Here is a 17,890-nt window from a genome sequence, read left to right on the forward strand (position 1 = left end):
GTGGAGTGTCCCATGTGCCAGTTATTGTGTTCCTTGTCCTGGCTCTGATCTCCACAAGGGGCTGCAGCAGCCTTGAGTTTGCTTCCTATCTGGAAGCATTGTTAATCCCAAGGAATACCAGAGAATCTCAGAGTGATTTGGATTGGAAGGGACTTTAAAGATCATGTTGTTCCAATCCCTTACCTTGGGCAGGGACACCTTCCATTAGTCCAGATTGCTCCAGGTCCCATCCAACCTGGCCTTGGACACTTCCACTGTTCCAGTGCCTCAGCATCCTCACAGTAAAGAATTTCTTCCCTCCAGGATAAAATGCTGTGCATTCCTAGGGCTTTTAGTTGTTGGAAAGAGTCTCGGCAGCTTCTTAAATTTTTCAGCTGTTTCTAGAATATGGCACATCCTGGTTTCCAAGAAGTCTTTCAGAATTAGCACTATGGGAACAGAGTGCCTGGCATGGAAGAAATTGTAGTTTCGTAGGCTTTAATGGAATGCTGTTTTGTACCTAAAAGCTGTAGTGAATTTGCATATTTTGAAGCAAGTCTTGTTAAGAATCTGACAATTAAATTCCTTTAGGAGAGGGGGGTTTATACCTAGCTAAGGAAAATGAAACTGAGTTTCTTCCCTCTTAGGAAAGTAATTGAAAACTGGAACAGTTTCCTGTGTGATACACTACTATGCAGATTAGAGTTCTTTTTAGAATTTTAATTAGTTTAATTAGGATGGCATGTTGCATATGAAACTGTGGAGATGCTGTTCTGATGGGAGGAAATCCGAGTGTGAGCTGAGTGAGGGGCACTTGGAAGGGAGAGCAGCGCTGATCTGGGTGCAAGAAGGAGCAACAGCTGATGCCAGAGGCATGTTTGGATTATTTAGTTCCAGGCTGACTTGGTGACATCCCCTCTGTCCCTCCCAGTTCCCAGGACGTGGCAAATCCTGCTGGGGAGTCAGAGCACAGGAGCCCAGGTTGGCGTGCTCTGTCTTCATCCATTTGTTATCCACATTTTGAGAATTATGGATTAATTGGATTACATGGTAAATAGGGGATAATAGATTAAAGGGATATTATTGGGTTAAACCCCTTCTTAAACCCCTTCACCTTTCTTTGTTAATACTGTTATGCAAGATAAAAATGTCAGCCACGAAATAAACTTGGTGTGGCTCCTCCCTTCGGTGCTTTTGGAAATGAGCACCTTCCACCCACCGTGGCCCAGCTGTTCCGAACACAAATTCTGCTCTGCTGCCACAAGGTTTTACAAGAGATTGCTTCTGTGAGTCAGGACTTGGACCTTTCCTTTTTTTTAGGGCAGATATTCAGTTTGTGTGACCGAACACAAGACAGGTTTCACTTCTACCCGGCGTGACGCAGTTCTGATGGCTTTGAAAAGAGTCAAACCCGGCTCGAGCCTCAGCCCGAGGGCTGGAAAGAGGAAATAGGTTTGTGCTCTCGGAGGTGGGACGAGCTGTGACGCATTTGTGAGGTGTATTGGTGGAGAGCAGCGTTATTTTGTGCTCCTGAATCAGCAAGTGTCTGAACTCTCCAGTCTTGCAAAGAAACAGGAATTAATTCCAGGGCACTGAATTTTATCTTTGAAATGGGCAGATCAGGTTTAAGCGACTATTCAGGTGGTTGAGCTGGAGAGAAAGGAGTTGGGAGATCTGAGATGTGTGGTCTTGACACACACTGTCTGTGCTCCAGCCCTTCTAGGGCTGGGCCATTCATGCTTCCACAGACAGCAATGCCCTTTCCCAGCAGTTTGCCCTTCCTTTTCTGGGAGTTTGGGATTAGTTTCACATGGAGCAGTTGGCTGCTCTGCTTATGGCCACAGTAATGCTCATGTGGGAATAAATGGGGACTGCTCTGCTTTGGTGGGAGTGCCAGTTTGTCCTGGTTTTAACATAACTTTGGCCATAATTAACACTTAGAGAAAGGAAACATTTCGCCAGGAAATGTGTTTTGTGTTAGCACACTCAAATATTTTGACCCAGATTTGCAGTTTGGTAAGTAAATGTACTGTTACTTACCTCCACACTTTTCCCTAATACCTTCAGCACCTTATTAAAAATTAGTTAATGTATATGCTTATTGTAAACTCCCAGAACACTGCAAATATGCTGCTTGAAGAGAGAGTGTTATATCAAGTGTTGAAGCACAGAATGGCAATTCAGAAACTAATTGTTTCCCCTCATCATAGGAAATTCCAAACAAATTGCTGGATTGCTACTATAAAATAGGGAAAGTATATTTTTAAAATTTAGTTCCTGGAGTAAACAAGGTATAAGTATGATTGTGGAGTTTTGTCCTAGTCTATTGAGTGGGGCATGTTTGAAAGAGGAGTCCTCATTAGAAAGCACTGGGAGGAGGGACTGGTAAGAAATTAATTTATAGAAACCTGAAAGCTGTGAAAGAACCAAGATTATTTTATTTATCTCCAAGTCTGAGACCAGTAAAAGAAACCCAACCAGTCCAATGTCTCGACATGAGACTTGGTTAAACTTCTGCTGGTCTAACAATCAAGACAATTGTGGATTTGAGCTCATTAATATAATTAGGATATGCATTCGTGACATAAATATATCATCTGGATCATCTCCCTCTTTTGTGTAACGTTTCAGACATCCCCTGCCTGGGTGGGGGAGGTTGTGCTCTCTAATCTCTCTCCCACTGGAAATTTGCATTGATTTGACTGAAATGTTTCTCCACTCCTTAGCTCTGTTTATTACTGACATTTCAGAAGACATCTGGTGCAGCTTCAGAGGCAGCACTATTGATCTGCAGTCAGTCTTCTTTTGAATCAGCTTGGGGTGGGGTGGCAAGAAGATAAAGGTTGTTGGAGTTTCTTTGCCAGAGTCCTCAGATATGGATTTTTCTGGATTAAGCCTCTAACAGAAAAAACCTGTCCATAACAGAGTGTGTGCTCTAAGCATTTTTAGGGTGCTGCAAGGTGCAGAATTTCCAGGCTCTGGTTATTCCTCCATCATCTTCCTTCAAGCTGCTTTTCCCATGTTATGGATGGGTTAGGTTTGTGTGTCAATTTAGGCATGTACACACCAGCCTAAAAACATTGTAGGTGCCTGTTCTTACTCTAAACTAGGCTTGTAAAAAAGCTTTTTTCGTGTGTTGTTTCTGTTTGTTTGTGTTTATATGGTTTTTTAATTAAATAAAATAGGAAATATTTGTTTCTCTTTTCTAAGAAATTCAAGTAAGGTCAGGAAGAGAAAATGTTTGGTGACTCTTACAACTCTAATCTAGAGTTACTAAATTATATCTCCTGTTTTCTTAAAATACCTGATTTATTATCTCAGACACTTAATAAGCCTTGTCAGTTCAGTATGTTCCACTGAACTTGCAGCCAAACGCAGATGGCTTGATAAATTGTGTTTCTTTCTTTAAACCTTGTGATGACTTAATCTTTATTCGGTGCTTTTTTTCCTCTTTCCTTTTTGAACGATTGCTCTTGGAAAAAATGCAGTGTCCCCATTCCCCTCGAAGAGCTAAAAAGCCATTTGGCTGTGCTAAGGTTTCAGCAAATCATATTTAGATTGCTGACATTGTTTTCATGGAAACCAAATAAATTGGTGCCACTTCCTGGGTTTAAAAGATGTGTTCATCTGGTGTGTATTTCATGTAGTCCTTTTTTTTTTTTTTGCCCCTCCCCAAAAAATATTTCTGTGGTTACTTTGCTTGACGCACTGACTAGACAGTGATCTTTGTGCTGTGTTTCAGCTATAAAAGATACCTGCTCTGGTTTTACCAGCAGGTAAATCACCAACTGTGCTGTAACCATGTCTTTGGAGAGAGAGCGAGTTGTAAAACTGGAGATATTTCCTTGTACAGGCACTGGCAAGTGGTTACAATAGATGCAGCGTTGTAAGGGAAGCTGTTGTGGAAACATCACCTTGATAGGAGCATGATTTAGGTGTGTTTTCTTGTAAATCACATTCATGATGAACTGCCTTGGCTCTGTCAGTGAGGATCACAAGGCTCCAGGAGGCACACAGGCTGGTTTGACTCAAACCTTTCTGAAAATGGAATACTTGACAGTTATGAATAAAGCTATTTAACAGTCAACTTCCTGTGGTTTACATGCATTTCTGAATCAGGAGGAGGCTGAAGGCCTGCAGCCGAGATGTGTATATTCCATCTGAACAAAAAAGGGCATCTGCTACAAGCAGTCAGAGGGACTGCTTAAAATCTGATATCCCAATGTGATACAATAATGTTTAAAACAGCCAAAGCACTCTCATGTAACACCGGAAGGTCTTTGGAGCTGATGCGTAGGTGGTTCATTCTATTGTACTGGGGGGGTTGTTCAAGAAGTTTGCTTTATTGCAGTACATCAGTATTCATGTGCTCAAGCCTGTGCTTGGTTTTGTCACTTGTACTGGCATCTTTGGGCTGTGCTTTAAGTGCAGGGCAGGGCACGAGTCAGGTGCCGTGGGCTGGTTGGTGTCTGCAGTGTCACAGGTCGCTGCTCACCTTCAGCCAAGCCTCAGAGGTTTGCAGTTCAGAACTGCTCAACTGTAAAAATTACTTTTAAAGGGTTCACTCGCATTTAAAAAAAGAAGTTCACCTGTGACTAGTTAAAGACTATCACATGGAATCACAGAAGGGTTTGGAGGGACACTTTCCACAAGACTAGGTTGATCTAAGCCCTGTCCAACCCGCCCTTAAAGGCTTTCAGGGATGGGGCAGCCACAGTTTCTTGTCAGGGCCTCACCACCCTCACAGGCAAGAATTTTTTCCTAATATCCAATCTAGACCTACTCTGTCAGCGGGAAGCCATTCCCTCCTGTCCTGTCGCTCCAGGCTCTTTGTAGATAGTTCCTCTCCATCTTTCATGTTGGCTCCTTCAGGTACTGGAAGGCCACAATTAGGTCATCCCAAAGCCTTCTCTTTTCCATGCTGAACATTCCCAATTCCCTCAGCCTTTCCTCACAGCAGAGGTGCTCCATCCCTCTGATCATCTTGGTGGCCTCCTCTGGACTCGCTCCAACAGGTCAAGGTCCTTCCTGTTCTGGGGACATCACTATATATTTTTAGCTAATCTTTAAATTTCCATCCTATGTGCTCACAGAACGTGGGTGTGAAGACAACAGGAATGTGATGGAGAGCTGCAGTTTTTTTTCTTGGGGGCAGATCCTGCAGTTTCTCAGTTCTGTACAGATTTTGTCCTTGGTGTGGCTCCTTTGTGACGTGACAGCCACAGGTTGACTGAGGGGCAGCCACGTGGCAGGGCTGGACGTGGTGAGCCACACTGGAGTTAGTGGGGCAGAGGGGGGAAACCCAGACTCTTTTTTCTACTCATCTTGGGTAAACCAGAGAGTTTACAGTTTGTCTGAAGGGAAATTTTAGGTGTGACAAGTGTCTGTTGAATACCGACATTTAAATACACTCACTGTCATGAATTTCCTGAGGGAGATGTAGTTCTGTATCTACCAAGTAGTCTTTGGATCTGTTTTACAGGGATGTGACTGGATCATTTTCTTACCAATTTTTAAAATTTGGTGGCATTAAGTCTTTCCTTGTTTGTTGTGTTCTGGGTTTTTCAGTGTTTTCTCTTAATTTTTGCAAAAAATACATAAATTCACCCTTCGGAAAGGGATTGGCAGTTTTGCTTGGCTGCTTTGTGATGTTACCCTTTTGAAGCTTGTTTAAATGGGTCAAAACTCTTTGGTTCTATGGTAGTGCATTCTGATAAGGATCTGTTCACTGAGGTGGTTTGCTGCTCAGCAGTGTCTGTATTTAGCAGAGCTCAGGCTGCTGCTACGAACGTGGCCAGGGCAGACAGAAAATCCCCACTAGTCAGGGCCCTGCCTTGCAGCTGTGGTGTGGAAGGGTGGCTGGAGTGAGGTGGAAGAACAGAGGAGTTTGAAGCTGTTCAAGGTTCTTGATGCTGTGCAAATCCAATGATTGAACAACTGTTGTCCTTGGATGCAGAGTCGAGTCATGTTGGTGGCACTTGGTGTGTTGGGTTTGTTGTCTGAATAGATTTTCACGAGGTGAGAGCCCGGTGATGGAGCTGATGATGTGCAGGCAGGAAGCTGGTTATGTCACTGCTGTATCAGCTGTGTTATCCTTGTAACTGGTTGATTTTATAGTTCAATCTCTTGAGTTTCAGCATGGCCACCCTGATCCTTGTCTGCTGTTGGCTCTGGTCGGTGACAGCCCAGGAAGCAGAGCCGGTTCCTCCCAGCAGTGACTTTGCTGTGGGACACGTGGCTCTGGAGCGTTGCTGTCGCTGCAGGCCCCTGTATTTTGCATTTGTGATTTCAGGAAATCCCCTCTTTTAGGAAGCTGCTCCTGGGGGGTGTTTTCTGCCCTTTCCAGGCTGTAGTTTACTTGTCTGTCCCAACTGCTCCATCCGTTGCAGTAGCAGTGAGCCCTGAGACTTAAAGGAAGGGTAGTCACTTATGTATTCCAGTGCTGTGGAGTTAATGGTTCTTTAGGGAGTAGACATTGCTGTAAGTAGTGTAAAAAAGAGCTGTCTGAGATGAAAATACATGTTTGCCTACACACACACACACAAATACTTACAGCCTCTGAGGCCCAGGTATTCTAGAATAAATACCTCCACTTAATGAGTCTGGAATCTGGCTGATTTGTATGTAGCCCTGTGGGGAAGGGCAGGTTGCCAGCTCCTACTGGCACCTAAAAAAGAAATTAAATCTGACCTTAAATTTTATTTTGCCCTAATACTCATCTACAGACAGTGGTTTTAGCACTTGGAAGGCCTGAATTCTGATCCTGTTACTCCTGCTTGGGAAGCTTGATGGATTTGTGCATCAAGGTTGTTTCTTTTCTGTGAAATAGGAATGCTCTTCCCTGCACACCTTCCTTACAGGATTGAGGCTAGAATGGGTGCTGAAAAAGATGTAGTTGTACAATACTGCTGTCATGGCAAGCAGTAGTTGCTGAGTGCCACTAAACTGGTTAGTGTTATTGCTGCAGTTTGTCATCCCAGAGAAAACTGGGACAGCTGAGCCAAACAGAAGGTAAGGTAAGGTGGTGGAGGTGTGTTGGAGTCTTTCCCTGCAGGTGTGTCGAGCATGAGGCATGTTCCAACCAGAGCCCCAGTCTTGCCTCATTAAAAGTTGATGTTCAAATTGCACACTTCAAGGTGTGGTATCTCCTTGTGTTATGTAACTTATTTTAGTACCTGGAAAACTTGCAAAAATACCTTGCTTATGTGTCTGCCAGAACCCTTTTTGGCCTGTTATTTACCCTCCCCTAGTTAGGTAGGGTAGATGCTTAGGTGGCACAATTTAATAGTGAGGTTTGATATTCAGTCTAGATAAGTTTTCAGAGTTCAGATTGAAGTGAGGGGAAGTCATTATCAGGGTGTAACTCCTGTCCTAATTCACTTGTCTGGATTAGATGTATCACCCTGGTTTCAGATGCTGCTTGAATTTCTCATCAAGAAAACTCAGAATTCTTGCTCTTCCATCTGCAGAGTGAAAACACAGGTGGTTTCTTTTCTGCACTTACTGTAAAGTAAATAAGTTACAGCTGGTCATCAGGAGCTTTCAAAAGGAAGCAGTTTGTGCTTCTGTGAGGATGCTGAGAACCCTAAAGAGGTGCTGCTTTCCTCTGCAAGGAATTCTGTCAGTACATTACCTGCTGCAGTTGAATTCAGGTGCAGCAGTATCCATGCAAGAATTCCTCTCTAATCCCAGCACCCCAACGGAGTCCTGCAGGCTTGACTGTAGTTCAGGCTTAGCATGGAAAACTCTTTAGTTCCGCATTAGTGGAGGGATTACAAACTGCAGTTACTCTTTGCCAGGACTGTGCTGGCTTGGATCCAGAGGATAACCTGGAATACCTGCACAGTAGATGTGATCCCCTGCAGTACAGCACCCTGGAGCTCTGCTCGTTACTCCCAGAGGAAGGAATTCTGGTCCAGCTTGGTGTCTGATGGGAAACCTGAGTAAAAGGCTTCGTGTGTTGTGGTTTCTCATCCTCTGTTGTGCTCATCATTCCCTGTGCTCCAGGGAAGTACCTGTGGGAATGGATCGTGTGGCACTGCAGTTATAAATTAACTTTCTCCAGTGATTAATCCCCATACCTGAATGTCTGTGTGTGCACACACTGCAAAGCCTTAGAGGGATTGAATGTTTCTTTTCATAAGGAAGGTGTGGCTGCTTCATTGATGCTCCCTGTGGATAATACTTGGATTTATTTATCAAGTCTAAACTTGGAAAGAATGTAACTATTATAAATGTGCCTTCTTATGCTTTTAAGCTTAAATATTAACCGGCCTAAGAATAAATCATCAGTTGTGTTCTTAGTTTAGCTGCTTTTAAAAATGGCAGTGATTAAAGCTTACAACACTTAAATGTAGATTTTGGTAAATTATCTGGACTTCAGAATGTAAACTATTGGGATCAAGTACGTCGCTTATTTAAATAACTGTTTGATTTGTTTTTAGGGGGAATCTGTAAAGTATTTCTTGGACAACTTGGATAAACTTGGAGAACAAGTAAGTTCTTTTTTTGTTTTTCTTTCCAGTCTTGAGTTTTAAGTTGTCTTTGTGATCTCTGGGTTTTAAGTAGATGAAATGTAATCAGTGTCTACTCTAATAACTTTATCTTTAGTTAACTTCTACTGTTGCATTATCTCAGCAGTTCATCACTGACATGTCAAAAACACAAGGCAGTGCAAGGGCCAGGAGACTTTCTGGAAATAAAAGTTCTGTCAACATTGAGCAAAAAACAAGTTACAAATGATTGTCCAGTCAGAAAACTATTAAAGTAGTCCCTCAACACTAAATGATACCCAAAAATGACTGGGTTTGGGTTTACATATCCATTTAGGAACACTGAGTTAAATCAGTCACAGGTCAGTAGTGTCCATTCACTAAAGAATAAAATCTGTTCTCTGAGGAAAAAGCTGAAATTTCTGTAGAATACTTTTTTTATAGAACTGTTAGTTATTGCTTGGATAGTGAAGTTGCATGCTGATAGTCTGGGCTGTGTGTTGCAGGAATGGCATGTGGAAAAACTGCCTTTAAAATGGGATGGTGCTTGAACTCTGTGGGGAGGCAGTTTCTCTATAGTCATTTCCAGCTGATGGCTAACAACTGAAGGAATCCAAACCACTTCAATTGAGCCCTGTTACATCATGCTTAATTTCATTTTTCTTTTTTGCCTTTACCAGATAAAAATTTGATTTTAATCCAGGCTATTTCTCTGCTTTGAACTGTCATTGTTCTGACCTGAGCACAGGCGCTTCCCAGACCTCTGGCTCGGGAACTCCAGCACTTGCTCTCTGAGTTAGGATTTGGTCTGGAGTTATAAGACCTGCACTCAGGAGAAGAACTGCACTTGCTTTAATTAAACTGCTAAACTCTCTGCCAGTGGTGGATTTCTGGTGGTCTTTGAATCCAGTGCCACTTGAGTTTTGAATGGTTTGGTTTTCTTCCCCAGCACAGTTGAGCAAAGAGTTTTGCAGCTTCATTTCAGAGTTCTTTATTTAGAAACTTTGGTCCATTCTTTGATTAAAGTGTAAAACTTAGTCACTAGTTAAGTTTTTTTAATGTTTTTATATACACACACTTACTATAATGTGATGTTGCCATGGGAATGCTGAACTCTGAATTACAGCTTTTCCAGCTTCAAGTTAGACCAAATGGTGTTGAGAATCAGAGAGACTCATCAGGATCTTCTGTTGTAGAAAATGTTAAGTCTTTGAGGAAAAAAAGCACTAAGTTTTGTTCCTGAGTGAAAGATTTGATAGGTTCTTCTGGTTTATTCTTATCTATGTGCAAGATTTATCTAATGAATATTTCCCCAAGCTGTATTAATGTAAGTATTTTACTGTTCTTATCTGATGCAACTGGGCTGACCTGCAACTAAATTGCTTATAAACACACAGATCTGCCATTCGTGTGCCTGTTGCCAAAAAGGAACTGATAACAGCACTGAGGGAAAAGAACTTAATGTTCAGATTTAATCAATCAGCAAAAAAAAAAAAAGAGTATCTGACAGGCATACGGGTGTGGGATCGCTTGGATTCCTTGCAACTGTTTGTTGGTGTTTCAACTGCCAGTGCAGACTATATGTATTCAAAATACCTCACAGAAAGATGTTGCTTTCCATGTTGTGATTGGATCTTAGTCATGCCTTAAATTGTAATTTTAACTAGGCAAACTGTGATGTGATACCCAAAAGGACTCCTTTAGAAGAAACAGACTGCAGTGGATTTGGGGAAGGAGATAATTCAGGAAGGAGGCACATGTTCCAAATCAGTGTCTGTATGGGGATACTTGCAGGAAAAACACTGATTGACAATGGCAAAACACTGAAAGAACTTGGAAAATAATACTCACTGCCATCCAAGGAAAATATTCACTTAATGCTGCAGTCTTCAGATGTGGAGAATGGGATCAACACTGAGAAAAGGGCCAGCAAGTGGCAAGCTGCCAGTATCCCAAGGATCTGGAGAGGGAGAAAAACATAACCATCCTTCAAAAAGATAACTAAAATACTGGGAGGTTTCTCAGGAGTTGTTCTGTTTGGTTTCCTGTAGCCAGATGATGGCTGGATACCCACACTTGTCTTGCAGAGCACTCCTTTGCTGCCTGTTGCATCAGAGTAGCCAAGATCCAGGATAAAACAGAGAGTCAGGGAATGGTTTGGGTTGGAAGGGACCTTTAAGACCATGGTGTGCCTTCTGTGTGTCTTCTGTGCGTGTAGAACTTGAAAGCACTTGAAAGGATTCTGTTTGTGGTTACAAGTGTGGTAGGAGTTTTCAATGAGTAATAGTACTTGAGAGGGAATTTGTCAGGAATTCCAGGGATAAGCTCCTTGTTCTTGAAAGCTTTACTGAATAAACATTACAGGTCAACTCCCAGGAGAGTTTGCTTTGTGCTCTTGTTTCAGTATTGAAGGTACATATGCCTTTGCCTATTATATTAATTGCTTTTATTTATTTACATGATTTAATAATTTCAGTCACTCCTGAGCTTTCCTAAGACTTTCTGTTTTTGTTCTGAGAACTTGAGACTAACTTCCTGAACAACAAAAGAATTCATATCCCCATTTGAAAGTTGAAATAAGAATTGAACCTGTGACACTCTTGCCTACGTGTTGACAGTCAGCTTTGTTCAAAATCCCTTCACATGTGCCCAGTGACATTTGATACAGTTACTGCTCTATTCCTCTGATTGTTTTCCTCTCTACAATTTTGGTAGGAAAGACCCAAGATAACTTTAATGAAAAGTCTTACCACCCTTTAAAGTTGCTTAATTTACTCGGAGAAGGGAGTGGCAGCACATCTGCTGCTCAGTTTGGGGAGAACTTGATCCTGCTTTAGCTGTTGAGCTCTCCTGCAGGTTTAGGTGGTGTGGGGTTTGATGTGTAGCAGTGCTGCAGCAAAGGCCCAGGGTGGGGATCCTGTGCCTCAGAGCTGCTTTGTAATTTGTGCCACGATAAAAATCAGCTCCTGAGTCATGGGCAGCTCGGATAAAGGAACCCGGAGCTCAGACAAAGCCATCTCTCCCTGGTTTCACTTTGGAGCCTACAAGGTAAAGCAAAATGATCCTTGAATTTTTGTAATGTTGCACTCCATGATTTTTAGATTTTATTTTTGTGGCTTGAACTTGCCCAGCTGCCTTAAACTTGGGATACAAGTATTGAAATGGCCATGGAGTTTTGTTTGTTCCCCCGCCCAGCCGACTGCTTGAATCAGACTTTCTGGACCCTGGTCTCACACATCTTTATAAAAGCTCCAAGTCTGGGAACTGGCACTGTCAAAGGAATATCATAGATCATTCACTAAGAGGAGACTGAAATTCCAAAACCTAAACAGCGCTCTCTGAAGTTGTGAGAAATGCTGGAAAAATGTGAGGAACAGTTTCCATAACAAGTGAACAACAAGGCTTTAAGCTCCAGCACAGCCAGCTGTCTGGGAGAGATGCTCCTTGCAGATAGCAGAAGGGCTTGGAGCAGATGCAAAAGTGTAATTCTAGGAATGAAGAAATCCCCAGTCCAAGTCTTGAATTTCATGCTGTCAAAAGCTGACTAATAAGAGCTCCTCATCCTGGAGCATCTGCATCCATTGATGATGTTCATATAACAGTCAAAAAATAGTAAAAAAGCACTTTTCCTGCCTCTTGAATTCTGGGGAAAGGTGGGCTGGAGAAGTTCAGGGTGCAGCTGTGTGCCCTCCAGGCTGTGCTCTGGGAAGAGGCTGCTGTCCCCAGCTGCCTGGTTCTTCTCCTGTTCTGCTCATGGCACAGTGAATTTTGGACAAAGCCAGGCAGTGTGAGCTCACTGGTGTGGCACACAGCTAATAGAGTGACTTTTTGGACCGAGGCAGCTGGATGCAAAAGATCCGTGGCACAAACACAATAAGCTGCTTAAGTTTTGCTTTTCAGGCATAATTGATTGCCTTAAAATCACTTAGTGAGCAGCTCTTTTTCACTGGAAGCAGTCGTGCAATATGCAGGAGAGCCTGGGAGGAACGGAGAGCCCACAGTTGGAACAGGATATACCCTGGTTATTGATTTGGGAAACCTGCTTTAGAACCCATTTGCTGCATTGCAGTGTTGGCAACCAGCGTGTTCCCCAGCTTGGTGAGGAGAGGATGAATAAAGCACAGAGTAATCCAGAACAAGGGAAAACGGGCATGAGGAATTGCTGGTTCACCTCCCAGGTTATTTATGGATCTTTGTCATGGAGAGCCTAATTTCTCTGGGGTACATATTTTGATTTAATATTAATGTGTTTCCTGTTCTGGACTCCAGATCTTTCCCAAAAGCTCCAGTGTTAGCATGCAAATACAGGTCTGATTATTGAAAACCTCGTGTTGTTCCTCTGCCACCTGCTCTCTCCATTGCAGCTCCACCGTGCCCGTGATTGCAGCCTAATCTGCAAACTCTCCTTTACCTTTTTTTTTTTTTAGGATTACCTTCCCTCCCAGCAAGACATCCTGCTGGCACGAAGACCCACCAAAGGGATCCACGAGTACGACTTCGAAATCAAAAATGTCCCTTTCAAAATGGTCGATGTGGGCGGGCAGAGGTCGGAGCGGAAGCGGTGGTTCGAGTGCTTCGACAGCGTCACGTCCATCCTCTTCCTCGTCTCCTCCAGTGAATTCGACCAGGTGCTCATGGAGGACCGGCAAACAAACCGCCTCACCGAGTCCCTGAACATTTTTGAAACAATAGTCAATAACCGGGTTTTCAGCAACGTCTCAATCATCCTCTTCCTAAACAAGACGGACTTGCTTGAGGAAAAAGTACAGAAAGTGAGCATCAAAGACTATTTCCCAGAGTTCGAAGGGGATCCCCACTGCTTAACAGATGTCCAAAAATTCCTGGTGGATTGTTTTCGCACGAAACGCCGGGACCAGCAGCAGAAGCCCCTGTACCACCACTTCACCACTGCTATTAACACAGAGAACATCCGGCTAGTTTTCCGTGATGTCAAGGATACCATCCTGCACGACAACCTCAAGCAGCTCATGTTACAGTGATGTGCAGAAAGACATTCTTGTTTCAGTAACTCTCGTGTGTTGGTTGTTTTTTTTTAACTAGAAGTTTACAGCAGGAGTAGAGAAATCCAGATCCTGTCAGACTTCTTGATATGTGGCTAAAAGCTGCTGCTGAACACATTATTGCCAATTTCTGCAGAAATTCAGGCTTAAATCTCTTCCAGTGTAGCTTCAAGATGACTCAAGTTGTAATTTTATAGCAGATCTGTGTCTAAGTTACCTGTAAAGTGGTAAATTTGACCTTTTACAAACATGTATATCATCCTAGAAAATTCAGAATTCCAAGTCCAGACTTCCATGAAATTGTTGCAATTTTTAGACTGTGGCAGTAATTTAGGGGTGGGGGGGAGAAACTTTTCACATCTAACTTCATTACAAAGACTGTGATACCATAGCTGACTTATGATTTCTCAGGTCTACTTTTGGTTAGAAATCCCATCAATCCCTTGCTGGAATCATCTGTTTGAAGCGTGGATCCCTGGGCGTAACGTACTTCCTGTTCAAGTGTAAACCTTAGCCTTGGGTTTGAATAGGAGATGCTTTAAAAATGCTTAAAATTGGAAGCTTCAGACATGTCTGGCAGGAAGTGCTGAGTCCAGGGACGAGGGATTAGTGGTTGGCACAGTACACGGATTCACTCCGGCGTTGTCCGTACGTCTCGGAGCCATGGCAAAGCACAGAGCACTCTGGTCTGGTCCTCTGGACATTCTGATGTGGGAAGGGGGAGCAAGCTCAGCTTGTGTTTCATATCTTCACTAAGCAGATGTTCCATGTAGGTAACAGATGTTCCACGTGGGTAACCCGTTCTCGAAGCGCTTTAACTTAGCACTGGTTTGTTTTAATTCCCAGCTCCTTCCAAGGTGCCTCCTCGGAGTCAGTAGCCCCTGGTGATGGAGAGAAGTACTTGCAAACCTAAGTGCCTCCTTGTGTTCTGTCCTCCTCTGCGTATTTTCAGTGGCCTTATGAGTTCCCAGCAGAGGCCTTGTGTAGCTGACACCGTGGAGGTGAATGTTTTCTTCTGGGGAAAAAAAAAAAAGTGTGTCCCAGCAGAATGTGCTTCTGCTGATGAGGTTCTTTCTGAGACTTTCCAGTGGGGTCTAAGCAATCCTAAGTGTACTTGAGCCAAATACGTTGCACAGCATCTCCCAGAGTGCTGCTTGTGACTGTTTTACCCAAAGTTCCATTGCAACTTTGTTTATTTTTTTTATTTTGGGGGGGAGGTGGTTGTTAGTGTTGCCATGTGAAATAATAATAATAATAATAAAACCCCATGAAAATAAAGCAGTGCTCACGTACCCCACGGCCCTCTGCAAAACGACAGTGAGCTGTTGTGTTTCAGAAATCAGTGCAGCTGCCACGTTTCCCCCAGGCTGTTGTGTCATGGGGGCAGTTCAACTGCCCCTTTGCCCCATGGAACCAATTCCTGTGGATCATGATGGTGGCCAATCCCTCAGTGAATTCTCATTCACATCCCCTGCACGTGGCGAGCGGTGGGACACGGTGTCCCTGCCAGGACATAGGAAAGCTGCCTGTCTCCTGAACTTAGCCTTTACTTACTGTGATTGTAAGTTGTATTAACATCTCTGTACCTCGTTCTCCTGGCAGCAGAGGGGGGAATAGTGTATTTTTATTTAGTTAGGTGCTTTGAAAGACCTCTATTTTTTTATATCATCCAATGAGTAGCCATAGGTTAGTCTGCGATTCTGGTTATCAGGCACTATCTTGGGAGGAAAGAACTTTGAAAAGAGCTTGGGAGAAGTCACAGTGCAGAATCTAAACATAATCCTAAAGTCTGGATGCAGCACTGATGTCGGGAGGATGAATAGAATCTTAGATGGGGATATTTAATGTAGATTTTGCCTCTGTACTGGACATGGATTATTTCTGATTTATGTGAGCAATTCAAGAAGGAGGATGAGCTAGAGACCTCAGGAAAGACTAGTGAGGCTCTTTCAAGGACTGGACATCCTTTGGAGAAGGATAATGGTTGATTTGGTTGGGCTTTAAGTGCTCCATGAGCAGACACAAACCTCTGGTGGCCTCCAAGTCCAGTGTTGGAAAGCAGAACCTGAACAAATCCATGCCCCACCCTATCAACAAGATGAGGAGTTGGGTTGTTTTTTTTCCTTTGCTGACAGTTGTCTGAACAAGTTTCTTTTCAAAAAAGAGACTTGTCTCTGAATAAAACAGTTAATTTGGAGAGGTCTGCAGTATGTGCTTTGGAGGATGTCAGACCAGATGATTGCAGAAAAGACTAAAAACTGGTAGTGGATGATGGGGCGATTACCAGGGATTTATTTAAACAAATTTATGTATAATAATGATGAATTTTGTGTCAAGGGACCTGTTAATTTACTGAAGATCTTTCAAACTGATGTCAGTCTAAGGATGCAGTCAGGATCACCAAGGCACTGGGCACTTCTGACCTTGGCCAAAGTGGGGATCATAATTCAGCAGCTTCTCCTCTGAACCACCCCAAAAATCCTTGGTTTTAATCCTCTCAGATCACTGTCCCTGTGAACCCCAGGGCCTGTAAGAGAGCAGGGGGGACCCCAGAGCTGGGTCACTTGTAGGTCCTGGTAGATAAGCACTATATGAATCTCAGGCAGAAATGAATTGATTTAATGAAATAACTGAGTCAGATCACTTGGGTTTCCCACTCCCTGTTCTTGAGAGGGGGGGTGAGACAACACACCTGGAAGTACCTGTTTACATGGTTCCTTTGTTAAAATATGGCCAAAACCCCCAAATCATCGCCCTTGGCCACCTTCAGACTCACTCTTCATCAGCTCCCTGAATGGAGCACAGCATGGACGGTTGTATTTCCCTTCAGATTTATTTCTAAATATCATTTCTTTATTACAGGACATAATTTTGGTACAAGGAACCAAACAAGTGACAGTTGTCTAGTGAGAGTGAAGCTTCCTCATGGAAACCAGTCTGTGGTACAAGGTTGGGATGCACTTCTGGTGAAGGTGGGAAAGCAGGTAGAAAATCAAGTTTTCCAGAAAATCAAGTTTCCCTAAATTTCTTAGTTCTCTGCTGGAGTGAGCTCTGTTCAAAAGATCACTGACCCTGTGGAGATGAACCACTGTCTTGTACAACCTCCCTGTACTTGAAGGTGAAATTGGTGTTTCAGCGACTGTTCCCTCCTGCAGGGTGTTAAATGAGATGATTGATACCTAAAAACTGTGGCTGTTCATCAGGGCTTGAGAAAATTTCACATTTTTTAATATATTGCATGTGGGAGCGTAAGCCATCAGTTTGTGGGAAACTTCAGCTTTCTTCTGGAATAACTGCTCTTAGAAAGAAGTCAGGTTGATCTCAAAGGCTGTTTATTGGGCTCATCTCTAAGTAGCTTTACATTTTGCCCATCAGCAGGTTGATCAGGTTGGGTGGGTGTTCCAAGCTTCCTGACCCTGGGCTGGGGACAGGATTCCTGGTGTGTGTCCAGGAACACCCCCCTGGTTATTCCTCTTGCAGAAGCTCCGTTTCCCACCACCACTCCTGTCCCAGCCCCATCCGAATTCTCCTGCCGTGCCCAGTTGTTCACCACTTCACTTTACAGGTCTTGTCTCTCTGATGGTACCATTAACATAGTTTTTAATTTCACAGCATTGCAATACAGTGCCATTTTGCAATTTCTTTGCGTTGTACTTGAAAATAAGTTGAATTGCAGACTATTTAAAACCGCTTTCCTGCGCTTTCAGTAGCAGTGAGAGCTTACCTTACGTGAAGCCTTTATGTAAAAATATATTTTGTAACAACCTCATAGATCTTTAACAAAACCAAGATTTGTATTAGCTTTGTATAAATGTTTGTGGCTTACAATTTTATATGTTGTTTAACTTTTTATAAACTTTCCAGGGACTACTTTTTATTGTAAATTTTTTTTTCTCCTTGCTTTAGTTTAAGATTGGCAATAAATTATTTCTAAGGGAGGTCTTAGAAGAAAAAGCATCACTTCCTTTTTATAAATTGATTCACAGTTTAAAACCTTACACTTGCTTGTACATTGCTCTGTACATACTCTCCAAAAGTGTTGCCTTTCAGCTATTAATATTTGCCTTGTGTACAAAAATTACTGACGATGAATAAACATATACAGCCTCATGTTGGTGTGATGAAATCATCTTTTCAAATTAATAATGAGTGGAGGCAGCCAACTGACTCTTTTTGGGGGTTGGCAAAGGCCAGCTGGTTTGCTCCTGCCACATCTCGTGTTTCAGATAAAATATGTAACAGAGTCAAGCAAACTCCTTGCTAAAAGGGCTCCTCCAGGTTCTACTGGGCCTGATGACTTTCTCCCCACCAGGGAGGCACCAGGAAAATGCTGACTTGCATTTGACAGCCAGTTTGGTGCTCAATATTTAAAATATTGATGGCACTCGGGTGTGCTCT

At 43.0% G+C, this 17,890-nt stretch overlaps 1 protein-coding gene across 1 annotated transcript in view; it reads left to right on the forward strand.

Moving 5' to 3' along the window:
* GNA13 (G protein subunit alpha 13) overlaps positions 1–17,602 on the forward strand; it is a 29,338-nt gene extending 11,736 nt beyond the window's left edge. The window contains exons 3-4 of the mRNA XM_027691598.1: positions 8,424–8,474; positions 12,899–17,602. Coding sequence (XP_027547399.1) covers positions 8,424–8,474; positions 12,899–13,471 — 624 coding nt within the window. The 3' untranslated portion in view covers positions 13,472–17,602. The remainder of the gene's footprint in view (positions 1–8,423; positions 8,475–12,898) is intronic.
* The last annotated feature ends 288 nt before the right edge of the window (positions 17,603–17,890 follow it).

This window comes from Neopelma chrysocephalum, unplaced genomic scaffold (assembly GCF_003984885.1).
Source record: "Neopelma chrysocephalum unplaced genomic scaffold, ASM398488v2 Primary Assembly neopelma1_84, whole genome shotgun sequence".
NCBI classification, from domain to species: Eukaryota; Metazoa; Chordata; class Aves; order Passeriformes; family Pipridae; genus Neopelma; species Neopelma chrysocephalum.